Genomic DNA, 26,857 nt, shown 5'->3' with positions numbered 1-26,857 from the left:
AAGTAAAATATTGCAACCAGAATGTACCATAACAGAAGTGGAGGAAGGAGAAAATTGACATATTTAAGTAAGTACACGTCAGCTACCTCAAAGGTTAGAAAATGTACTTCCTTACATCACTGGATGGAAACCCAGTTAAAGGATTCATGATTATTTTATTTCTGGTGGAGTGAATAGGTCTTGCATATAAACATAGTAAGACCTACATAAAACACAAAAAATGCTTACTACTTTAAGGGGTAGTATGTAGTTTTGGAGAAAAGAAATTTAAATTCACAATCTTATTATTTAAAATATTAGTGAGGTTATAATACAAACTCAGAAATATTCAGCTTTACCATAAGTGAATAAACAAGCTGTTCGTAGAGTAAAATACGGTCCCCAGAACACCGTTTGAAGCTGGAAAGGTGGCAGGGTCCGCCACACATCAAGAAAGTAAAACAGCATGAAACTGTGTTGTCCTTTAAATCAGTTTGTTTATTCAGTTTGTTCAGTCATGAAAACAAATGTTTATTTATTCAGTTTGTTTAGGTCTTCTGGTCAAAAATTCTCCCCCAAAACTGCATAATGCACCTTTAATATTTACATAATAGAAGACAATGGGGAGGAGGGGGGATACAGTGGTGGCACTCATGACCTCGGTATATTTAAAATCCTGTCTCAGGCCCTGTTATCATACATTATAATACTGCTCCTGTGACTAAAGGAAATGAAAAAATACCTGCACCATGTGTGCTTCATAACGCTGTGGTGCTGCATGACAGATGACGGTGTGTGTCATGGGCTGAGGTGATTCCTGTGGTCGGGCTCCAGTGCCAGGTTTTACAGCGGCCTCTGTCTGTGTCTGGCAGCAGTGCAGCATGAAAGCAGTGGGAAACAGAAACACTATGGCTGCCACTCTGTCTCTTACTCAGGTAATACTGTCTTACAACTCAAATATAACGACAGCAAACGTCTCGGGGCCTCTCTCTGCTCTGCGCGGTGACATTTCAACTGCGTTAGTGAAGCCCGGTGGGCAGAAAGGCGGGCTTAGCTCGACCCTCGGCTCTCTTTTTGGAAGTTTAGTCCTGCTGTGACTGGGAAAAGTTTCTGCCTAATCTCTTTGGGGACTGCGTAAGGGCGTAGCTAGCTAGCTAGCCTGCTAGCTTACAGCTAGTTAGTGTGCAGTGTTGGGCTGTTTTAGAGCCGCTTTTTATCAAACTTGAGATAAGCCATGTGTTTTTACTTTGCTTCGTTTCGGCGGGAGGTGTTTATCGAAGCGTTTTGTACTGCCTCGTTTTGCTGCAGGCTAGTTGGTCCTGGCCAAAGAGATGTTAATACGAGATACTCATGTGTGGCTCTGTTGGGGCTTTACTGTCATTTTTAAGCTAACTTGTAAAGCCACTGCTAACATTGCTTTCCGCCAAAAAATCAAGCAAGTTACGGACATTATTCGGTATAGCCTTACATTACGAAGGGTGGCTCATGTAGCTTGCTATAGACTGAATAACCAACCTGCTATTATTAGAAGTAAACATGCTTTCACTGGGTTAGTGTTTTCTCTGTGACCTTCCTGAAGTGGACAACGTCAGTTTACTGTTAGCCTGTTAGCTACTCTTTGTCCTAAACAGAAAAAAAACCTCAAAATAGTCTTGTCAGTTGTTTTGCAATCTGTATGGGGAAGTGAGCTTGAGCAGCCCATTAGCCAGAGCTGCTGTCACAAAATGTCAGTCTGCTGCTAAGCTATGTTAGATCCTGAAGTTTGTGTGAAGGTGTGTTTGTTTGCATGCACAGTAAATAAGTTATTTAGCAGGTAGCAGCCAGGTGTAATAAGTAGGCTGCAGTCCCAGACTTGTTACCTGAGCCTCTGTTGCCTGTAACAACAAACATGAGCTGTCTGAACTCAGACACATGAGTTGACATCTCTGTGTTGTCAGACTTCATTGCTGCCTTACTACTGAATAATCCTCCCACTGACCTGCTGTTCACTGTTGCTGCTGCCATTAATGTGTTTGACTGCGATGGCCGGATTAGGGAGATGAAATCACCAGAACAAACCAGACTGGCCCGTCAACTCCCGCACTGTAATGTAATCGTGCTATCTGCTGCAGTTTTGTATGGGCTAGTGGCTGGGGAATGATTGAGGGGTGTTGTTTTTTCAGTGCTCAATTAAAGAGTCACCAGTACAATGACCACAGTGTTACAGCCGCCAGCAGTTCCAGGCACACTATTGTGTGTGCCACAGAAATAAGTTGCATTGGCCAGAGAAAGATAAGTGTGTGTGGACAGTTATCTCGCTGTAAACTGGCAGTTGACAAAGCTGACAGATAACTATACTGGTCACGGAGTGTTTTACCTCAGACTCGTCTTCTTTGTCCAAGCAATTTGTGCAAGTCTGTAACAAGACTGATATTTTAACAGATCTCTACTTTACACTCTTGCGTGCCAGTTTGTTTCTCTATGGAGGAGCTCTGAGGCAGCTTTAACCGCTGGTTGGATTAGCTGCTCCCCAGCTGATCCACTTTTCAGACAATTACTGTCCACTCCTTTCCTCCTTCGCTGCACCTGTCGATTGAAAAGCACAACAACTAGTTGTCAGTTTCAGCTATATGGAGAAGGAAATGCTGATTCTTTTCCTGTTCAGCCCAGCAGTGGACAGTCATATAAACACGGGGGTGCTTAGGGAGGATGTGACAGAGCGCCATGTTAGCTGGTGTCTGTGAGGTGACGTCCTGTTTTAACCATCTGAAGCTGACCATCAGTAGCCTTGGGAAGTGTAGCCTATATCCTGATGTCAGACAGCTCACTAGTCATTGCTCTTTTCTGTGTGCAACTCAGCAGGAAGCTTCAGTATCATCGTGACTCACTGAAGTTCATTGTATGGTGTAATACACTGTATGTCTCCAGGAAATTTAAACATCTTTGCCAGTGATTATTGCTGGGATTGGCCAGTGCTGACATGATGACTTGATTGAGAAGGCTAATGCAGAGCACTTTGATGACCACTTGTTTAAGTCATTTATCAAGCAAGAATGCCAAACATTTACTGTTAGTGCCTTAGCCAGTGGAAGTATGTGCTGCTTTTCCCTGCATGGAAATTTATTATGGACGCTTTTCTCAATTTTCAATTTACAATTTAAATGATAGAAATAATATTGAGTATAGAAATTGCAACCTTCATCTGACATCTGAAGCATGATGTCATGTGTGGAGTCATGATCATTCCTCATGCTACTTGTAGGCTTGTCTTCCTAAACTGTCTGTGATACAGAAAAAAATACACTACTGTGGGGCCGCAACTGACTTTTCCATTGTTGATTAAACTGTCAGAAAATGGTGAAAAATGTCGACCAGTGTTTCCCTAAGCCCAAGATGACGTCCTCAAATTACTTGTTTTGTCTGCAACCCAAAGATAAATCAATTCTCTGTCTGAGAGGAGTAAAGAAACCAGGAAATATGCAGTCTAACAAGCTGGAAGCCCATTTTTTTAAATTACTCGAACAGTTTAATCAATTTTCAAAATAGTTGATGATTAATCTAATAGTTGACAACCATTCAATTAATCGCTGCAAGTTTGTACTTATGAGAGCTCTTTTGTGGTACAGTGAACTAAATGACACTTTTGTCTGAGTGGCGATCAAAACTTTAATTTTCCCACCGGCAGATGTTTTTGGACCACTGATAAACAATTCAGCTGTTAGTGACAGAAATGTCTATGGCCATGATGATGAAAAATAACACTGAATTTTAACACATTGGTTGTAGTCTGTGTGTCTGCATCCTCCATCTGTAATGAATCACTCTTTTTTTTTTTTTTAAAACAGTGCCTTGGCTTAGTGAATGACAGGCTTTCTGTAGCCAGCAAACACATGCTGTCCATTTGAGTTTGTAAACTGAATCTGGAGAATTTATAGAGTATTTTAGTAATAGTAGTAGTTCATTCAGTCAGATTGTTTTAAAGTTCAGACACAACCTGAGCAGACACAGTGTTTATATATATATATATATATATATATATATATATATATATATATATATATATATATATATATATACACATATATATATATATATATATATATACACACACACATATATATACATATATATACATATAAATTATTATTATTATTTTTTTAATAATCAGTAAACTTAAATTTGTATATTGTGTTTTTTCTTCTCTGACAGCTCTCCAGTGGAAATCCCATCTATGACAAGTACTATCGACAGGTAAGCAAATACATCTTCCCAAATACATCAAAATATAGTTCATGCTGGGCTATGGTGTGTTTTATACATGCTGCGTCCTTTACATTGCTTGAAATGTGTGTTTATGTATTACTAAATAGTGAGCCCATTACTGTTGTGCGTTATAGTCATTTAAACATGATTTGACTGCTGCTATATTGTGCTATAACTTGCTCTGGATATAAAGTACGCAGAAAAAAAGATGGTGAGAGAAACACCTATATTAAACAAACATGTTTTTTCTAAATGTAGATCCACTGACCCTTAAACTGTAAACTAGCTTTAGGTAAACTGTAGTGTTGCAACGAGCAGTGATCTCTCTTCTCAGTTTTCTGTGTCCATGAAAGGAAGTACCTCTATGAATTAATAATGTTTCCCTTTGCCCGACATGTCAGGGGAGCTTACTGTGAGCCTCATGAAAGACTTCTAACAGATCCAATATCAAGCTAATAGACTGCTGAGAAAATAGCTTTGCTTTATTATCAGTATTGATTTAAGTGACTCCCACAGCGAGATTTTACGTTTTCATTTGCTCTCTGTTTGCTTCCCAGTCACTGCTGAGAAAACACTCCCAAGCTTTCCTCCTGTGTTGTGGGCTGAAGCCAATGGCTAAAACCAAATATTCCATAGCATTACAGCTGTGTTATTGATGTCTCTCAGTTGGTAAAAGCCCTGATAACTGTGTGTGTGTGTTTGTGTGCAGGTTGATCCGACTGGCAGCGGGCGGGTGGCAGCGGCTGATGCAGCTCTATTCCTGAAGAGGTCGGGCCTGGCTGACTTGGTTCTCGGGAAGGTGAGCAAATAGTCCAATCAGGGCAGCTACATCACTTCTTTTGTTTCCTGTTTTATGTGCCTGTGTTTATGTTGACTGTCATCAATGTGTGTGTCTCTGTAGATCTGGGATTTGGCAGACTCTGAACGCAAAGGTGCCCTTAACAAACAGGTACAAACACAAATCATAATGGACTGGTTTTTCTTTGCATCAACTGTATCCCATCAACTAGAATTACGTCACATACTGTGCCTCTGTTCTCTCAGCAATTCTTCATAGCACTGCGGTTGGTAGCCTGTGCTCAAAATGGCCTGGAGGTGGCGCTCAAGAACCTTCATGTGGCAGTTCCTCCCCCCAAATTTGTAAGTTTGCCTCTGCGTCCTTCATAAGGCTCTGTTAATGCTCTTATAGCCTCCCCCGGTGTTTATATTATGACAGACAGCTAAAATTCTCATATACTGTCTTCTAGCTTTACTGCAACAGCAATTAAACATATTGTTTTATTTCATGCATTACATATTTTAAATTAAACATTGAAACAGAGTCTAAGACTAACTGAGTTTGCTTATCACCAGCATGACACAAGCAGCCCGCTGTTGGCAGGAGGAGTGGCTGTTGACATTCCCTGGGTTGTCAAGGTGAGGCACTCGCAAGTTTGTTATCTTTTTATCTGTTTATTTGTAATCCGCTTTAATATCTTTGTCTTCCTCTTGAATATGTCCGTCACAGAGTCTGCTTTTTTGGTTGTGTTAATGTAAAATATCAAATAATCAAGTCTACTCAAATATGACACAGACTATTCGTTCATAATAGTCTGTGTCTAATGGTGCCTATAAAACTCTAAAGTCAACAGTGCCGCTTGACACCCACAGCAGCAACATTTATGATTTATTTTCACAGCTGTCATTTCGGAATTTCTCGTTGCTTGTTTAACTTTCGGGCAGAATATCACTGTGTAGTTCGTCAGCAGACTTAGAACAATTAATTGAGTCATTTATTTGATCTGTTGGCCTGTAATCATTGTATTACTATTTTCTTTTGTTATTATCCAGCCTGAGGAGAAGTTGAAATTTGACTCCATCTTCGACAGTCTGGGTCCAGTAGGAGGGATTCTAACAGGAGATAAGGTCAAGCCCGTCCTGCTCAACTCCAAACTGCCAGTGGACATCCTCGGCAGGGTATGATCCCAAAACAAAATGATGCAAAGTGAAAAAACTTAGGGGAGAGATCATATGTCTTTATGTGACATAGCAGAAATTGTGAATCCAATTTGAGCAGGTGTCGTAACAAAAAGCAAGTAACTAATTAAAACATTTTCATCGAAATGAAAAGTGGCAAATTGTTGACTTTTATATGAGAAAGGAAAGATCTGGAGTGTTCAGACATTCAAACAAACGTGATGAAGGTGCTCTTAAGTAGAGAATACAGAAGTTAGGGAAAAAAAAACCCAAGGCACTTATCCGTCAAAAAGTAAAAAGTAGATAAAACAGGTCTTTACCCAGATGGCTATTTCATTCTGAAAGAACATTAAAACGTTGACGATGCATCTTAGAATCAAGCTGAGTGGCCATCTGTGCATAGTGGCTCAAACAACTAAAGGGTGACAAATAAAACCAAACACTGCAGAACCTTTAAAAAAGGATGTGAAACTAAGAGCTGGCTGGGGAGAAAATTAAATCACAGCGGAAGTGAGAATAGGCTTTGAGTCAGGGTTTTCAGGGTTGTGTATTATATACTTTTGTTATGATGCATTCTTAACAATTATATCTGTGTCTCTGTTGAAGGTGTGGGAGCTCAGTGACATCGACAGAGATGGCATGTTGGACAGAGATGAATTTTCTGTGGTAAGAAATGACACATCACAGAAAGAAACCGCATAGGTTACAGCTACAGCCTTGGGTTAGTTTTAGCGCAGACTGTTTTTCAAACTGCTATCCAACTCTGTATTGTTGTTTCCATCAATATATTACAGCATTGATCTACCAGACATATCAACATTTTCAAAAGGATGTTTTGGCTATTAGATTTTAAAGTTTCAACTCCAGATTTTTTTCTGTGCTTGTATTTTACATGTTGTCTTGGAAGCTATTATAAACAGGCTATGATGATAATTTCTGTCTCTGAATCGAACACAATCCAGACTTGTGGAAAAGGTGCGAAGACTAACAGGACTGGTTCATTCATTGGTAATTGCTTTTCAGTCATTGATTTTTGTTGCCCTCTCCCAGGCCATGTATCTGGTGTACAGAGCTCTGGAGGGCGAGCCTGTTCCCATGTCCTTACCACCTCCCCTGGTTCCACCCTCCAAGAGGAAAAAACCCTCTGTGCCTCCCGTGATGCCATTGTTACCCTCGCCCCCCTCAGTCAAAGACAGTCGCTCCTCCCACGCTGGCTCTAAGACCATGCCCCACCCTCCCAAACCCGCCCCAGCTTCTGTCCCAACACCAGCAGCAGCCCCTGTGAGTACTGGACCTGTCTCTCCTGTGCATGCAGTACCTTTTATTATAGTAGCTGCAATCACAAACATTTAAAATGCATTCAAACTGGATAGTTCAGTGTGTTTTTCAAAAGAACAAAACAAAACGGAGTCTGAAGAAGGTAAGTAAGTGTTGGAGTTAGTGTTGCGTTATCTGTGTAAGTTCTGTTAAATTAGATTATGAAGTCACTCTGGTGCTAGTTAAAGTCTGTCTTGTTGCCTGTGCAGTGGGTGGTGTCGCCGACAGACAAAGCAAAGTATGACGAGCTCTTCAACAAGACAGACGGGGACATGGACGGCCTTGTGTCTGGACCTGAAGTCAGAGATATCTTCCTCAAGACGGGGCTTCCCTCTGCCACACTAGCACGTATATGGTAAGTATTTTGTTAATTGATGTGAAACCTTTCCACTTGGTCTTTATGAAAAATGTTGTTTTATAAGGAAACATGCTCCCCAAACAAAACCCTTAAATAGAGAGAAAAGTCGGAAACCTCAGAAAGAGCAACAGAGGAGAGATAACCTCTTCTACAAGGATTAATTAATTGGTCAGTATTTTTTAGACTATTTTGATAATTGATTCAGTTCATTCATTCATTTCACTCATTTTTCAAGCAAATATGTCGAAATATTTGCTGGATCCAGCTTATAAAATGTAAGAATTTACTGCTTTTCTTTGCCATTCATGTTCATAAAAGAATAGGGATTTTTTTTTTAACTGTTGGTTGGACAGAAGAAGTGATTTGAAAAAGTCGCTTTGGGAAATCGTGATGACAGTTTATCACAGTTTTTTTTTAACATTCTATATACTGAAGTAATCAGTGGATTAATTGATAATTAAAATGCAGCCCTGCTTCTAGTACAGACCAATGTGTAAGAAACTTTTCAAAGTTTGTTATGTAAAGTGGAAACATTTTTGTAGAAACCCAGTTGTCTTAGAACATTCTGTTTGTCATTTAAGCTGTAATATCTCAGTCCTAGGTGATATTGTTGTGGAATAATAACAGCACTGCAGTGCGGGCTGGCACATGCGACCAGGACAATATCACACATATGGATTTTTACCTTCATACGGCTGATTAGCTTCAGTCCTGTTGTCTCTGTGCTGCGTTTTGGTTTCCATGACCCCTGAACGAGATGATCAGTCAGGCAATCAAAAATTGCCATTGCCTGAGGTGTAAATCATTACACTCTTATGTAACATGCCTCTGTTTGTGTTCTCAGGGAGCTTTGCGACATTGGAGATATTGGGAAACTGACTAGAGAGCAGTTTGCCCTGGCGCTTCATCTGATCAATCTGAAGCTGACCAAAGGCCTGGACCCTCCGCAGAGTCTGTCCCCAGAGATGATCCCTCCATCTGACAGACAAAACATCAAACAGGTGAGTCACTCCATGCACTCATTGCTATGATTGATGATTATAGATGTCTATGTTTTTTTTGTCTCCATTGAATATAATGATGCAGAAGAAGAGCTTACTTTTGGCATTTAATGGAAACTTGGCTCAGAAGTGACGCATCATTAATAATGAGGCTGATGATGTTACTTAGAACAACAGACCAGCGGTACAGAAGCACGGTCTCTGGATGTTTATTATGTTTAGTATATTATTATTTTGTATACTTTAATAACAAAACAGCTTTTATTTCTATATTTTGATAAAACATTGTCCTTTGTTTCTCCTGCATAATGGATTGTTTAAAGTTTGGACCCACATGTTTTCCCTTTCCTCCTTTATGAACAATTTTATGTTGATCCTCTGTGTTTGCTCTTTACATTTTTTACATTTTCTCCACTTCACGTGTGCAGCGAGATGATCTGAGTGAGTGTGTGGTAGTTTACTGACTCTAAGGCATCTCATTACTTTGAACTGGCTGCTTCTCTTTGTCATCTTTCTGCCTTGTCAGACTGAATTTTCTCCAAATTTGTATTTCTAAATCATAAGTTACGTTCCTATTGGTGCCTGAGTTCCTCATCGTTAGCCATCTAAATATTTAAGCTTGGGAACTAAGCTGACAAGAGCAGAGGTCATTGTTCAAAGTATTTGGAGATGCATTGATGGCACAGAGTCCGATCTATAGGTGTAAACCATTGACTCGCAGATTAGACATGTTATGATATAGAATGTACACGAGAAGAGTGGCTGTTGGTGTCTCTACCTTCATAACATCAGAGAATGAAATCAAATCCAACACAGTATATATATTTGAGCAAAACCCTTGGACCCAGAGCTTAACTATCACTAGTATCCTCCCAGTATCATTACTCATCTTTCCCCTGAGTCAGTCTCCCATCCCTGCCATTGTGCAGAATTTCAGTAAAGTGCTGTGCTGTGATAGTTTTTTATTTCTTCAACTGTAATTTGTCATTTCATCCACATATAAGTAATTTGCAGTTCTCTCTATTGTTACACGTGATTAGAGGTAATTCTTAGCTCAGAATATAGGAAGTTTCATGATGGCAGAAGTTTTCCCTTTAGTCGATTATTAATTTATCCTCTTTTTGTCTCTGTCTTACTTCCTCTCCAGAACAATGTGGCTAACCTGGCAGCAGACTTCTCTGCCATCAAGGAGTTGGACTCTCTCAGTAATGAGATTGTAGAACTACAAAAGTAAGCTTTTGTTCCTATATTTCTTTATTTTGTTCTTCTTATTGCAATTATTATGACAGATATTAAGGTTGTGATAAGATTGGTGTGAATGATGTTTTAGGATCACAATTCTCGTGATGATGAGACATTTGATGGGGTCTGTACCATCCTGTACTGACCAGCAGGAAGCAGTGTTTCCCACAAACTGATGGGCATTTGGTGGGCTGCCCAATTAAATTTTATATGTTGGGAAACATTGGTTCTAGTATACATGATTATATCACTGCACTCTCTCAGACATTCTTTTAACACTCACACCCACTGCTTCAAATGAAAATGTATAAATGGTGTTTTGCTGCAGCCTATGAAACACAGCAGATGGTTGTAAAGCTGAGTTATGTGTCTGCTGTTGACAGTGAGGTGGAAGAATGACCAACAGAATATGCACTATTCACCAGACTCACACAGAATTCACCTGTTCTCAATGCCTTTTATACACTGTTTTTTAATATATCTGTCAGAAATATCAATCAGTAATTTTCAAAGAATTAAATATTTTAAACAGATACTGGTATAGTTTTTTAGTGTTATCTTGTGTTATTTTGTTTTGGGTTGTTTTTAATAAGAAAAAGACAGAAAAAACATCATCTTTAATAATGTAATATAGATTTCATTTTCAGTGCTCCTTTTTGACAGTTCCTGATATTTCAGCTATGCTTTTTACAGTATCACTTGTAATGTCAGTATCACTTGTAATGGATTTACATTTCATAACTGACAGAATTTAGCTTCCCTGTTCTGGAAAGCTGAGAGTAAGAAGTGAGAAAGTTCCCTTCCACCCCATCCCCTACGCATTTGTACAAATGCACACACAGATGTGCACACACACACACACACACACACACACACACACACACACACACACACACACACACACACACACACACACACACACACACAGCTGTTCAATGTGAGAAAGATGGTGTGAAAAAGAAACTAAGTGACGGAGATCTGAGCTTCAGACAAGCAGCAGATCGAGACGAGCAAGAAACAATGATGCATGTGTGTAACTGCTTCAAAGTGTGGCAGCGACCTTTGGTTAAAGTGGAAGAGGCTGGTGAGGATGATGCTGATGGGTAAGAGGAGAACACGAATGATATTCAGCTTGAGTTGACTGCTGGTTTGCTGGCAGAAGGTGTTTTGTTATCAAGGGAATTGTGCATTTTGATGTAAGACGAGAGAGAGAATCTAAAAATAGCTGCTGTTATTTTCAGTCTGTCTTGAAATTGATGACAAATGATAAGTGTTGTATATGGTTAATACAAGTTTTTTGTGTTGTTATTTATTAATTAGCAATGTGAGAAAACAATGGAGCAGCCTGGCGAAAATGTCATATAGTCACTAGGTTTTACTAAACTAGAATAAGCTTCTTTCTTTGACAATGTAATGAATTGTTTATGTCAGTCAGAAATAAGAATGTGATGCCTTGAGAGTTGGGCAGCAAGTAATGATTAATCGTTTAATCTATTAAATGTCTAATTATTTTTAAAATTTTTAATTTTAAAATGTTCATCACAATTTGCAAGAACCTAAAGTGACTTCCTCTTCAAATTGCTACTTTTGTCCTACTTATGGTGAAAAGTTCTTATTTCTTTATGTAATGTCAAAAAAGAAAAGTAACAAATTTCTACATTTTAAAAAGCTGAAACCAGGAAATGTTTTGGTTTTTGAAAAGGCTGAAATGCATAAAAGATTATCAAAATAGTTAAAAATTATTTTTCTTTCCCTCCACAAATCTTTGTAGCTCTATTTGAAATGCAAATAGAACTGAAATCCTATCCAGTATGAATACCTTTACTGTCACACAGATTTGAAGTAAACTGAAACATCTGTGCCTTTTAATACGAGTAGCAATAGCTGGAATCAAAGTACACATTTATTAATTGTCAGTTTGGAAACAATCATTACGTATACCTCCTCCTGTCTCCGCCCTGTTTCATTTCCTGTCTGGCTGTGTGGATTAAAGAGTAAAGTAGAGAGGATGAACATACAGGCAACGAAAATGATGGATGTTGTAGGTTGGCTCATCATCAGTCGTCCCTCCTCCCTCTCTTTCTCCCTTCATCCTCCAGGCAGCCATCTGCTTCTCACTCCTCATCTCCCACACATTTGACTGAGCAAGCACATGCTCACTTTCCATAACACACTCACCCGCATCGCAATTTACAGCACCGTGCATTCGCAAGCCCTCAGGTCTCACACGCATTCCACCTTTCTTCATATAAGGTCATACACCTGCTTTTCAGGCGGCTCCCTCTGTGCAGTGGAGTTTGGATTTCAGGACATTATGGTGGTTCAGGGAGAAGAGGTGGTGGTGGTGGCTCAGGGGAAAGAAACGGACAGCTGGTTGGGGCTGGGTGCGCTTGGAGTACCGGGTCTACCTTCTCTGTCCTTGGTGGCTAAATACTCCTGTTTCTTGTGCTGGGCCCCCAGGGAGAAGAGCTCTGTGGAAGAGGAGATTAAGGAGAAGGAGGAGGCCATCAGACAGCGCAGCAGCGAAGTGCAGGTAAGGTCTCACCGTCTCTGTTTGTCTGTGAGCACAGTGGATACACAGAGAAGAGATTTATTGGCAAGAAGGATTGATGACTTGGTCGCAGAGATATTTTCTATAATTTTACTGGTGCACATCTATGAGCATGTTTGTGTTTCTGCTGCTTTCCTAAAGCAGCTTGACCACTTCTGTTGTAATTATATACTGAAGGAGAAGATCAATAATACATTTGGCCGGCAGTCTCACACGCTTGTTCAGAACACACAGTTAATGTCTCTCCGAGAGGGAGAGGCTGCTGTCCTTGTGTAGGCGTGTCAGCCTGCTCTGAGCCTGAGAGATGGGGCTCTATTTTTGGGAGTTGATGGCTTAAAGGGCTAGTCTGCTCCGCTTCGGGGAGTTCAGTCTGATGCTGAAGTGTGAGGGTGGATCTCAAGGGAGTCTCACGTTGATGTAGCTGAATTTCTGAGCTGCGCTGCAGCATAGCCTCAAGTGCTTTCGGCTATTTATACTGTAATGTGTTTTCTAAATATATTCCTTGACATCACACATTGTTGTTGTCGTGTTTGGTGCTATAACCACAGCTCTGGCTCCACAATAAGTTTTCCCCTGCGGTATTTCTCAAATTTTTGGAATTTATTTGTGGCAGTGAGCTCTGACATCTCTTGTGTAAAAGTCCGCTGCAAAACGGCTCTGGTTTAACAGGCTAAATTCGGATTAGGGGAATAATATTCCAATGTACACATGTTGGATGATTTCTCAGCTTTATTTCCATCTGTTTGAAAAGTAGAACTATGCATGCAGAATCACAACACATCTTGGTAGGTGGGTGTGAAAGAAGATCTATTCGAGTAGGCTGCCCATTTAAGATGTGTGTACGGGCTGTTGTCCGGATGATCTAGAGGTTAAGAGGCAATTTTGTAAATCATGATTCTAACATCCCTGGACTGAGTCCAGCCGGAGACCTTTCATTGCGTCTCATGCTTACTATCTTTCCCCTTTGATTTCTTTTTCAACTGTCACTCCTGGCATAAAAACCTTCAGATAATAAAAATGAAAATAAAGGATGATTTTTTTTTTTTTTATGCCTTTTAAAGAGTGTCTTGTTGTCCTTTCCCTATCGTTCATATTTGAAATCATATCTATATCCTGTTATTGAGCTTTCACCTCATCTCTCAGCTTTTCTGGTTATTTTTAGCAAGGTTTACCTGTAAAAGAACAGACAAACGTGTATAACTTTCCCCCTGTCTCTTCTGTGGCTCAATATCTGCAGGACTTGCAGGATGAAGTAGCAAAAGAGAACGAGGTGCTGCAGCAGCTCCAGTCCCAGCGTCAGAAAGTCCAAGATGCCTTGGAAGAGCTGGACCAACAGAAAGGCTCTCTGGAGGAGCAGCTGGCTCATATTCGTCAGCAGACCAGCCAAGAGACGCAACTGGTAAATCTGCTAGGATTTTCTTTATTTCAGTCCAGGAAAGCTGCAGAAATGACTCACCACTAGCAAAGAACACCAGTACTATAAAAAATTGACACACAGGTGACTCCATTCTCCTGAATGATATTTATGTCTGTCACAGATTTCATCGCTGACATCGGAGCATGAGGATCAGGAACAGAGGATATGTCAGTATGAGGAGGAGCTGGTCCAGGCCCGGGAGGAGCTCCTTGCTCTGCAGGAAGAGAGCAGGAAGCTGCAGGAGAAGGTCCAGGCCGCTCAGGAGCAGCTCACACCTCTGCAGGAGTCTGTCCGTGACTCCTTTACACAAGTTGCACAGGTCAGTTTGTTTGAATCAGTCTGTTATTCTTATGAACTGTTAAAATTGTGGTTCAACCATAAATGTTTTGAAAAATGCAATATAGATAAAGTTTCTTATTTTTTTCTCAATGTTGTTCTTCTCCATCTCTGCTCTCTTAGGTTCAGCAGAAACTGAACGATCTAAAGGTGGAGGAGAGGTCAGTAACTGCCCAGCTCAGCTGGAAGAGAGCCCTGGAGGATAGCTCTCCTGTCATGGTCAATGGATCAGCAGGCTCTGCTGCAGAGCTGCATCAAGGGGACCTCTTCCAGCAGGACCTCTTTCAAGAGGACCACCCCTTAGAGCTGAAGGTGGAAGAACCAGCTGCTTTCTTCGAAGAGCAGAAAGAACATTCAGATCAAAAAGGAGAGGAAGTAGAGAACGAGAGAGACGATGAAGAAGAGAAGGAGGAAGAGATTCCAAAGACTCAAGAAGAGGAAAAGATGAAACCCGATCCCTTGGATGACCTGTATACTAGTCTGGCCTCCGCTGATATGTTCAATAATGTATCAGCTTTCACCAAGCCACAGGAGAGCACTGTTAGGGTAATACATGAACTTAAACCTAATCACCAGTCATTTAATAGATGGAGATAATATAAACTTCTTACAACAGCTACACTGCTCCTTTTCCTTTCTTTTAAACACCCAACAATCATGCAAGATCAGCAGTCTTAATTTATATTCCATGTAATAACCAAAGAAGAATTGTATCAAATGTAAAAATCTCTGTAAAAAATGCTAGTCTTTACTGTTTTGTTGTCTCATGTTTCCAGGAACACAGTACCCCTACACCCGATGTCTCCTCGGAGGTCACAGATGATGCTGAGGAATCGCCTAAAGAGAGCCCACCAAAAGTAAAGACCCTGAGTTTGGGCACGGTGTCAGTTAGCCATATAGATATAAAATAATAAATATAGAATAGAAATGCAGGTGCAAATGCCTCAAAAAGTATTTTCACAATGCACTGGGATCTTATTCAAAATGTGTTGTTTATACTCATTGTTAATGTTATTGATTGTAGTTTTCAAGCTTATCAGTAGATCTCTGTCACTGTCAAACAGGTTGCATCGCCAGAGCCAGAGAGCAAACAGGAGCCAGCAGAGTCCCCAGAAAACACCCCCGCCTCCTCGTTACCACCTCAGGTCAGCCCTCGCTCCATGCCGCCTCAGACCAGCCCTCCCTCGCTGCCTGAGATGGACTTCTTCAATGCAGACCCCTTTACTGACCGTGAGTCCCCACAAACATCTGAAGTTTAGTTAACAGCCAACAAATTAAATTGCTTTGTGCAGATGTTTGTAAAAAGCTAATCTGCTGCTTCATATTGAATTGTTTCAAAGACAGAATTGTATTTCTTCTACATTTAAAGTGATTTCAGTACCTACAGAATGATGTGATTAACAATTTGTAGACCCAGAGGCGTGTAAATGGTATGTTTACGTAGTCACATTGATGATTTTCTTTTTTCACCTTTATAGATGATCCATTCAAAGATGATCCATTTGGAAAAGCAGATGTTGCAGGTAAGTTTTCAAAGTTAAATCCTTATTTGAAAGTGATGATAGGCAAAGTGATCTCCTTAAAATATAACAAATATTTAAAAATACATAAATATATATTGATATATTGACCAATTATGCAATATCTGTATCTCACATTCTGTTTCTGTCGCTGTTAAATTTAGATCCATTTGGAGGAGATCCCTTCAAAGGCTCCGACCCCTTTGCTGCAGACTCTTTCTTCGCACAGTCCTCAAGCGGTGCCCCCTTCTCCTCAGACGACCCTTTCTCTGCCTCAGCCGACCCGTTTGGTACCACTACTGGTGCGCCAGAACCAGACCTGTTTGCGGCGAAGCTGAATGACACAGCAGCTGCACCAGCAGCAGGTCCAGATCCCTTCACCTCCAAACCAAACAATCTTACTTTAGCAGCCAAGGATCCATTCAGCACTACGAACAACATGGCTGATTCTGACCTGTTTGGAGGCAAAGTGAATGCCACTGGTGAAGCAGATCCGTTTGGTTCTCAGGACGGGGGGACAGATCCCTTTAGTTCCTCTCAACCCAGCTCTGACCTGGCCGTGGTGAGTAGGACGGCTGTAAAACCTGGTCAACCTGCACTCACTCACAAGTTTAGTTTAGGAAAAAGTTGAGTTTTCATCATCTGGCCAAACTTTTTAAAGTCACTGACTTTTAAGTCGTTAAGATTAGGAAGTATAGAAAGCTTTGGTCTTTATACTAATTTTAACATTTCATATAGATATTTGTAGTGTTTCACTAATATAGAGTTTGGTTGTATCTGTGTATTTCCATTTGTATTGTTATGCTGCTGTCTTGGGCGCATTTCCCTCGTAAAATAGTAAAGAAGAGTCGGGTAGCGTTTAAAGCTAATAACAGTTACGTTCAGTCAGTATAGACTCGGGTATCAAGATGAAGAGTAATTGCTGCAGCTTCTGCTCAATGAGAATTGAGTGATGATTAATAAGTTCGTCTTTTTTTAAATTATTTGTATATGAGTTTATTGTGCAGAATGTCATAAGAAAAAAAAAAGTTCGACTTGTATGTTCTGTTTTTAGAAGGACACTGCAGCAACCAATGATCCGTTCGCTCCAGGTGGTACTTCAGTGAACGCCAGCTCAGATCCAGGTATGACTTGTGCCTCAGCGCCACCCTCTGGGGTACAGATCCCATTGCAGCTGTTGAAACTGTTTACAGTTAAAGTATTATGTGCTCAGTGACTTGTAAATGCTCATATGTTTCAGATCCATTTGCTGCTGTGTTTGGTAATGAATCGTTTGGAGGGGGCTTTGCAGATTTCAGTGCCTTGACGAAGGTAATCAAGTGTTGCTTTTTATCCTCTGTGCTGTCACCCACACACAGCTGAAGTAACATTTATAATGGAGTGAAACACACTGAATATCAAGTCAGTAACAATGATTGTCAGTGAAATTGGTGGGAGAACATATTGTTGCAACACAATGAACTCACTTCTCCTGTCATACCAGAACATCCAGGAAGACTGTGAGGGAGTCGTTGAATGTGTTGTGGTTTTTGTGAGGAAGTATAACACTTTCTAATTCTCTGCTGGTGAACCGAGCACTGTATTCATCATTAGTTCATACATATACATACATATGTGTATATATACCCGGTGTATATTTTAATAGTTTGAAATCCAGACATATACGCGAGAGGCTGAAAACAATTTTCTTCCATTTTTGCTTGAAAAAGTAATTTAGCGTTTTCATTATAGTTTTCTTTAGATTGACTAATCAGTTTGTCATATATATATATATAATATGAGAGAGAGAGAAATGATGCCCTTATGTTAAAGTATTTGTCTTTTTTTCATAAACAGTAAATGTTCACTTAATGTCCAGAATCAAGTCTTCACAAGCATTGCTGTGATTCTAGACTAGCCAATCCATGGCTGGTTTTCTGTTGTTTTTCTTGTTGTTAAGTACCGTATTTGTGTGATGTAATTGGCTGGTGTGAACCTTATGTTTCAGTCAAATGGCTCTGACCAGTTTGGCATCAACAATAAGAACCTGTTCCAGGAAGACACCCAGTCTGCCGGCTCTGATGTGCCCCCAGCGCTGCCCCCAAAAACTGGTACGCCTACGAGACCACCTCCTCCACCTCCAGGTCAGTACTTACACATTCTTTAATCAATCTTTTGTCAGATTGTAGTGTCTTATCACTTATTTCAGAGTGTGTTAATAGTATGTGTTAAAGTATTCTGGTCCATGCTTGATCTGTCTTTCTGCAGTTTAACTTGTTTGTTCTGTTTATCTTCACTGACACTAGTATCTTGTCTGTGTCTTTTTTTTCCCTCAGGTAAGAGAGCATCCCTCTCCAGAACAGAGTCCAATGACTCATTCCAGCGACGAGGGCACTTCGTCCCACCACTTTCAGGAGACTTCCCCTCCTCTTCCCTGCCTGCCAAGGATCCTTTAGCTGACCCCTTCGCCCCCTCCTCCCCTCCTCGTCACAACATACGGGAAACTGACCGATTTGCCAGCTTTGACAAAGTGAGCACCTACCTTTCGCCCTCTCCCTCACCTTCATCTGACTCTCAGTAGTCGTGCCATCTTCTCCTTTTTTTTCTCCTGCTAATAAATCACATTGAGTTGTTTGATTAAATCAGAACCATCAATCAAATCAGGCCAGCTTTATAAATCACTCCATCCACTGCCATTTAAAAAGTCCCAAAGAGGTGATCAGCTTATGTCAGTGTCACATGGGAGCACATTTGATGATTTGATGACCTCGTTTTCCATGAGCTCAGCTAACATAAGCATTTAAATCTTCTAAATTTGATTTTGTTTTTCTTGCACCCTGTCTGCTGCTGCTGGTGTAGTTTTTAGCTCTTTATTATTTCCTTGCCATGTAAAGATTCTTTATACTTGTAATTATTTTTTGTTACTGATTTATTTTGGGATTGCACTTAATTTAAGCGCTTTGATTGAAGTTGCACTGTCTCACTTTTAAAGGAAATGTACAGAAATGTCATTATAGCAGTTGTAGATAACATTCATATATTAACTCTGCAACATATTTTGTCATCGCAGACTAAAGATCCTCTGTTAACAAATGACTGAAAAATAGATATCTATCTTTATTGGTTGGCAGTGAATGGAGAGATGAGAGGCTGCTTGTATTTGGCTTTTGTTAGCCATCCCAGCTCAGCACACTGACATCACATCATCTGGCATATTTCATTTTGAGACGAGATATATATTTATGCAAAATGTTTTATTTTATGCACCTTTTTTACACAAAACTGCTTCTCAGGTTAGTTTAAAAAAATGCCTTTGGTGCAAAGTGGTCCTTCTGGTTCTGACTAGTGACTTGGCTCGGCATAAGTATGTAGCCGAGTCAGCACAAATATGGTCCAAATGCATCAAATCAGCTGCTCTTGAAATGCAAAGGCTGCTGCTTCTTGAGTGAGTCTATACACTTGAAGCTATCAATGTGTTATACACTTATGAGTGTATACAAAATGTGTAGCAGCTAAGCTACATTAGAAGATGAGAAATATCATATTTAAAGGGTAACTCCACCATTTTCAAACATTAAAGTGTGTTTACAGGTCTTGAGGAGTACTACTGCATGTGTGGAAAAAGTAGCATAAAGCCGATTGTGGCTGCAGTGGAAGCTGGATGTAATCTGATAAATAGCCTCCAATGATGTCACCCAGTTGTTGAGTTGTGGTTATTGCAGGTGCCAGTTTTCGAAAATCTGTTCACTGGTCTAGCATTGCCCTCCAACAACACTGCTGGAATTGTTTTGGACTAATGGTCAAATTGAACTGATAGTCCATGTATTATTCTTTTTATCTTTATCAGATAACATGCAGCTTCTTCTGCAGCCACAGAAAGCCTTATACCAGTGTTTTGCAGCAGTAGTCCGCAAGACCTGTAAAGATGCTATTTGTATGTAAAGTTTATTTAGTCTCAGGGAATGAGACGCAAATGAGAACTTTTCATACAAATAGCACCTTTAATGGTTCAAATTTGTGTAGTTACACTTTTGATAATTTCTTATCACAAGTAAGAGCTAGGTAGAAGTAAAAAAAGAAAAAACATCTTACAAGAGCAAGGGAATGGAAGTCCCATGGCTGTTTTCTCTCACTTGTTAAAATATGTGTAAATAGTCATATATCATAAATTTAAAAAAAGATCAGAGAAGCTGTATGAAAACGAGTCGATGCACGTGGGTGGAACGCTTGTTGATATATCAGGAATAAATCTGTAAAAGTATTAAAATACTCTCAGCTCTTCCTTTCATGATACCACATAGAAATGTGCTGCCACGCTGTGTGGGATGGATGACTACTATCAAAAGTCTGTTGATTCCTCTCCGGTCACGTGACTGCACCCGCATGTCCCCTTTGAACCCGCGACCTGCACGCACTAACTGTGTTTGATTTGCTGGCTCTCATTCACTCATGCCACTGCCTCTGCCATTCTTCAAACCAGCTATTTATTTATCCATGCATCCACCTGTTCATCCATCCCTTCATTCATCAGTTCATTCAACCCTTGTCTGGTCGAGAAACAGGTCGCCTGTATTCTCTCTGTCTGTGAGTGTGTGTGCACCTTCACACCTTTGTCATAAAAGTTGAATAAAGAGTTAAATCAAGGGCACCATCTCTGGCTTCTATGTGCATCCATGACACCACTGTCTGCAAACGTCTAAGCTTTTAGAAGACCACAGCTACAGTTTTGCATTTGCAGTTCATTTACCACATGTTGTGCCTGTACTTCACTCCAACCATGACATTTACCAAAGCATGCTCTAAATTTAAGATTATTTCCTTCCTTTCCAGCAGCATGCCTACGTCTTGTCATCAGTTCTTTTCATTTCTGCAGTGACCACATTGAAAGCAGGAGAAATACCTCCAATAATGTGCACTGTGGTAGGCTTTGAAAAATGTTTTTAGCAATGATTTGGCAAGGATTTTGAAATGAACTAAAACATGCAAAAATCAGCAGTGTGGCCCTTACAAGTATTTTGACAGAATCTCATCAGATCTCCTCAGTAAGTGAAAATAAAGAAGACACAAGTAACAGAGACTGTTTGTGAAGCATTTCTTTAGCAGTAACATGCGTTGGTCCTCTTGCTACGTACTTTATTGATGTTTGATTTCATTCACGTTTGAAAGCAGCAGTGGGATGTATCACCTTCAAGTAATAAATGCATGTTCTCTACTAAATCCGCTATATGTTTCTTCAGTGTTTTCATTATGCACGTTCTGCGCTACTCCATACCGAAATCATCAGCTCATCAGCTCTAAAATATTTCCTGTCGAACGTCGTCATCGCTTCCTACTTTTCTTTGCATGTCTGGATCTGATCTGACTAACTGATTTAACAGTGTTTTAAAGTTCCTGACCTCTGCCGTTTGTTGTCATGAATCGTCAAACGTGATTTCCTTCACACCGCTCACATTCATCCTGCAACAAGATGAACTCTTTCATGTTTATAGTCCATTCCTGCTTTTAATCCTGATCAAATGCCTCCACAGGATGTGTGATGACACAGCTGAGGGAGGCAAAGATCGTCATTCTCTTCATGGTCATTGGCAGGGAAACTGATTTAACTGGCTTGTTTTTTTCTTGTAGTTTGGTTGTTGTGTGGTTGGAGCCACAAATGACGATCATTTTCATCGGCAAATAGTGGTCTGTAACATGTCAGGCATTTGTAAAAGGGTGTGTCATTTTGAGGGATGCTGGCTCATTTTCATGCCTCACTGACGCAGGTAAATGTTGACGGACTACAGATTAACGAGACGAAATGTCCACTGTGTTGCTGTGTTCTGAAAAATGTTAATCCGTTTAGGTATTAGGAGATCTGACAAAGTGATGGCTCTGTAACTCTGTAATTCTATTTTAGAAATATGTTCAGCTATCACACAGGAGGTGCCGAGTACAGTTAAGGATGCCTTTGTCTGGGACCTGCCGCCAGACAGATGCAGTGACAGTGAAATATCAGAATCAGCGTGTGTGGCTGCCAAGTAGTAACAAGAAATTACACAGGGTGTGAGAGTGCACACAATGTGATATGAAACATCGCTGCTTTGATTCCAGCCAGGGACCTATGTTGCATGCCATTCATGGTGCTTTCGTTGCCCTTTTTTTATTTCCTGGCTAGAATGCCACAGAAATAATCACTCAAAACGCCACAGATCTCACATTAAAGTCTGGGAGAGTACGACAAGCATATGTGACAGAAGTAGTTTTGCGGCTCCAGAGGAAGCTGCATGTGATCTGCTACATTTCCTCCTAAGTTGCATTGTGGGTAATGTAGCTCCAGGAGTTAGAAGGCTGTTCACTGGTCTAGCATTGCCCACCCCTATAACACTGTTAGGCAGTTTAAAATCAACAGAGATATCACCTGTTTTATTCCACATAGTTTTTCCTTTTTCAAAACCAGGCACCTACATTACCCACAATGCAACTTTTAAAACAAAACATATTGTTCCTGTAAACTTGATTACATGGGATGTTACAAGGCCAGACATAAACTACAGCCCCAGAGCAGCAACGCAGTTATCAGTCCCTATGTGGAGCTTATCATGCTACATGATAAACATCATGCATTACATCATCCAGGTATTGTTGTTGTTGTTGTTGTTGGGTATCTGTTATCAGCAGCTTCTGAGAACAAGTTTTGTTTTTTTTTTTTTGTTTTTTTAATCTTTGAGGATCTGTTAATTGTCCGTGTGTTTGTCTGTCTCTGTGTCTCCTTTCACCCCCATATTTCTTTGCACGTGTTTTTTTTTTTGTTGTTGTTCTCTCCTCCCCCGTCGTGTGTGACGTGTGCGTGTGTTCTCTGTGTTCATGAAGCAGCAGTATCCGACAGAGGAAGACATGATCGAGTGGGCAAAGCGCGAGAGCGAGCGAGAGGAAAAGGAGCGACTTGCCCGGCTCACCCAGCAGGAACAAGAGGACCTGGAGCTGGCCATCGCACTCAGCAAGTCTGAACTCTCCTGAGGATCTCCTTTCCCCTCCTCCTCCTCCTCCTCCCCCTCCTCCTCCTCCTCCTCCTCCTCTTCCTCCACTGGCCCCGGCTCGGCACGGCACGGCACAGCCTGGCCCAGCCCAGAAAGCACCAAAGCAAAGTGGGGACTGCATAGGACTGATTCAGCAGCACCTGCTGACCCCATGAAGAGACTTTCTTCGAATTAACCCACCTCTGAATCTCTCGACACCCTCTTCTCCTCTGACTGCTCACTGGCGCTGTGGTATCCTGCGTTTCTTCCATCCTGTTGGTCTCTGTGGTTTTATTTCGGAGGAGAGGACCGACGTGGAGTGTACGCGCCAAGGAATGGATTGTTGAATGAAATGCAGTGAATATGGATTGACGTTGAGGTTATGTTCTCTGTTTATTTCCGCACCGGGCTACAAATGCCACTTTAACGTCTGCAGAATGTAATTTATTTTAAACACACAGGTCAATGGTAGATTGAAAAGTCCTGTCATCGTCCACTAACAGTACTCACTACAGTTGATCAAGACTCTCTTCAGCCTCTGACGTTATATTGAGAATTTTCACAAGATATGAAAGTAGTATGATTAAAAGTAGATCTGTTAATTCTGGAGAGCCCCACTTTGCTTCCAGCTGTTCATAGATCCTCTGAAGCTAAAACATGAAGCGTGCCTAGTTTCAAAACTGGAAGCGGGAGGCACCGTAACCAAATTTAAGAGTGCAAGTCGGTCCTTTCAAACAGTCATCCGACTGCGTACTCTTCGGCAGAGCGCCTGTGAGATTTTTAAAGATATTTTGCTCTGAACAAGTTGACAGAATTCAACCATTTTCTACATGTTTAACTGGAAGTTACCAGTCCTCTGATATGTGAAATGCATGTGCAGATATACACTTAAACCGAACAAATCTACCACAGCTACCATATTCCTCTTCTAGATACTTTAATGTCTTTTTTTTTTCTTTTTTTTTTTTTAGATATCATCGGTGCAATGCCTGCCTAGCATCTGTTCTGTCTTTTTGTTTGAATGTTTATGTTGTGGGGAAATACTGAAAGGATTTAATCTACGTCTTTTTCATGTATTGATTAGATTTGGATTAGCATTAAAAAGTTAAAAAGCACACTACGTGGGATTGCACTAAACGAGAGCGCAACACCGGATATCTGAGATTTAGATAACTCAGCTCTAAAAACTGTTATTTTGTCACCCAGATACTTATTATCTCATAATTTAGGACAGTTAGAGTCATTTTATTAATGTGACCTAAAAACAGAAACTGGGTGAATATAGAAGTGTGGAAAAAAACAGATTTATAGCCACTTTATCTGCTCTGTTAACTCTAACATGAATGATGTTGATGATATTGTTAATACCGACAGGAGTGTATTGGGAAAAAAAAAAAAAAAAGAAGAAGGGGTAAATGTCCTCAAGTATTCAGCATCCATTTCACAAATCCCACACCAGGTGCTGGCGATGCTTCTTTGGTTGCATTTGGTGATTTTTCCTCTCTGAGAGGCTAACTGGATTTCAGTGAATCAGCAAACATTGATTAGTGTCTCTGCGTTTTGGTGGAGCAGTTCGTTTTGTCTTCTGTCTGTCCACTTCAGGCTCTGGGAGGATTTAACTTGCAAAAAAAAAAACAACAATGACCCAGCTGGCATGGTGAGATAAACACTCCTGTTGCACTGCGTCCTCCTTCCTGTTAACTCCCCGCAGCTGGTTGGCCAGTGGTTCTTGCGTGTTCCTTCCTCCAGAAAAATGAGCCAAGCTACTTAACACTGAGTGCTAAACTGTGATGGAGGGGTTTTAGAAACAAGGGAAGGCTCGGTCGAACAGCAGGAGGTTTCACGTTTTTTTGTTTCTTCGCTACTTTCTGACCAAACAATGCACAAGATTTGGGACACCACTTCCTGTTTTTAACTCTCTCTGTTTGTACTTGTTCAGACGGAGCACCGTCATAGTTTCCTCTTTTCATGTTTAACCAGTTTAATGTCTGTGTTCGATGCTGCACTTTCTACTCGTGTTGCAGTTTATTGTAAATACTAGAGAACCTGTTCTTCACCTTCATTGCTAAGTCATACTACAGTTTCTGGTTTCATCCTCTCTGATCTAAAGGCCACCGGACACGTTACCGTCACCTGTACAGACTCCTTGAATTAAAAAATGATAAAAATCAAAAACCACTTATGTTTCTATAGTCGTACCCATAAAGGCTTTTTAAAAACTCAAGCTAATTGTATTTTATTTTGTATTTTCTAACATGTAAGAATAAAAAAAAAAAAATCCTTATTGGAATGTGGCCAGAATATGTAATGCATTTAAGTGAAACAGAATAAATATTAAACATGTGTAGTTTTGCAGTTTGTGTGTTCTTACTGGGATGGTGTCATGTTGCTGTGTCCAGCAGGCAGTGGTGTTCACAGCAGCATTACTGTATTATAAAACAAAGGACTGCCTGCAATTCATCAATAGATGTGTAAAAGCAGTGTCTGGAAAGTAGCCTAACTAAGAACATATTCTCAGGTACTTCAGGACACCACAATCCATTTTTGATGAATTTTGTACTTTGTACTCCACTACATTTCAAAAGGGTATCTATTACTTTGCACACAAAAAAAATCTATAACACAATTAGCTGATGACACATGATGCGGTGCTGTAGATTTAACTACCCAGCAGTACGCTAAGTAACTAAAATGAGCTCCACCTAGACCAACATGCACATTAATAATAAACTCAGAAACAGATCTGTGTTAACAAAGTAAGTTTGTTCTGGCGATATCGATACTTCCATTCTCTGACTTTCATGAGAGTTTTAATGTAGGACTTGTTTTCCTTATCAAAAGGGCTTTTCCATGCCAAATTAATTCTGTATGGAAGCCCCGAGGGCCAAGGGGATTTTTTTAGTTTTTTTTTTTTTTTTTTTCTGGCGCTGCTTATTTTAAATCTAAAAATCTATTTTTCATTTGTGAAACAGAGTGAAAAGGTTTTTATTTTTTCACGCGTCGGGCCAAGTTAAAAACATGGAGACATGGAGCCCTATGGGGGGCTTTCTGGTGCGCGCGAGGTACTTTCTAGATACTGCTTTCTCGCTCTTGTAGTTAAGTGTAACCATTATTACATTAACACCTTTCGGTTGCGAAACATATTCAGCCAACACACATTTAAATCAATATTTCCCCATGGAGCGCAGTGCCGTCACTGCATGCCCTGTCCTGCAGCGGAGAGGGCCGAACTTTTTGGTAACTATCTGATCCAGCGATCAGTGTCGATGGTAGAAATCCAAGATTGAATCAAAAGGCATTTAAGAAAGACTAGCCTGCTGTTCATGGTTCGCCAGATACGATTTTAGCGCACTGGAGACGGCGCAGTCTCCGCACACACACACTCGGAATATATGATTTATGAAAGCCTGTAAATAAAGTCAGTGACAGCTCTCACATAATCATTACTCTCCATATCCTCACCCTGAGTCCCAAGTCCTAATTGTGAGCACGAGAAATCTCACAGTGAGGTCACGGAGACTTTCTAGTGAGACTTTCACAAGAAAATTTCTTGTACGCACAAGAAAGTTTCTTGTACGCACCAGAAAGTTTCCCGTCCGCTAGCCTGTTGTATGAATACAGAATCTGAAATGCGATTAAACTAACCTGCGGCAGCAGAGTGATACGTTTTGGGGTGTTTATTTTTATCTAGTCGCTTAATGTTTTCACAGATATACACTTCTCAAGATTACTTCGGGATATGGATGCATACAGTACATACGCGTGAATGGATAGACAGTTAAAGTAAAATGAAATCAAACGTATACACAAAATACGACGTAAAAAAAATCCGATACGGTCACAGCGTGAACAATCAAGCCAATCACTGAAATATCAATAACTACTTCAGAGTGGCGCTTTTATGGTGCGTCTTGACGTTGTGCTAAAGCGGAGGGCTTTAGGACCCTGGAGCCGGGAGCCGCAG

At 40.5% G+C, this 26,857-nt stretch overlaps 1 protein-coding gene across 4 annotated transcripts; it reads left to right on the top strand.

Annotated features, from left to right (window-relative positions):
• The first annotated feature begins 770 nt into the window (after positions 1-770).
• eps15 (epidermal growth factor receptor pathway substrate 15) lies at positions 771-25,240 on the top strand. Of its 4 annotated transcripts, none has more exons than XM_037114358.1 (26): positions 771-914; positions 4,168-4,209; positions 4,931-5,020; positions 5,123-5,170; positions 5,266-5,361; positions 5,575-5,637; positions 6,052-6,177; positions 6,784-6,843; positions 7,228-7,458; positions 7,704-7,849; positions 8,697-8,853; positions 10,001-10,083; positions 12,556-12,628; positions 13,884-14,045; positions 14,185-14,382; positions 14,523-14,945; positions 15,176-15,256; positions 15,464-15,629; positions 15,878-15,922; positions 16,084-16,481; positions 16,974-17,043; positions 17,160-17,230; positions 17,907-18,042; positions 18,235-18,428; positions 21,068-21,089; positions 22,751-25,240. In XM_037114358.1, exons 1-26 carry the CDS (start codon positions 861-863, stop codon positions 22,882-22,884), a joined length of 3,369 nt encoding a protein of 1,122 aa, XP_036970253.1. In that variant the 5' UTR covers positions 771-860; the 3' UTR covers positions 22,885-25,240. The 4 variants fall into 4 exon arrangements, with proteins under 4 accessions (XP_036970253.1, XP_036970252.1, XP_036970255.1 ...); XM_037114357.1 differs by having other exon boundaries at positions 22,748-25,240; XM_037114360.1 differs by lacking the exon at positions 21,068-21,089.
• Positions 25,241-26,857: the final 1,617 nt, after the last annotated feature.

This window comes from Acanthopagrus latus, chromosome 11, assembly GCF_904848185.1.
Source record: "Acanthopagrus latus isolate v.2019 chromosome 11, fAcaLat1.1, whole genome shotgun sequence".
NCBI classification, from domain to species: domain Eukaryota; kingdom Metazoa; phylum Chordata; class Actinopteri; order Spariformes; family Sparidae; genus Acanthopagrus; species Acanthopagrus latus.
This window is presented reverse-complemented; position numbering and strand designations above follow the sequence as displayed.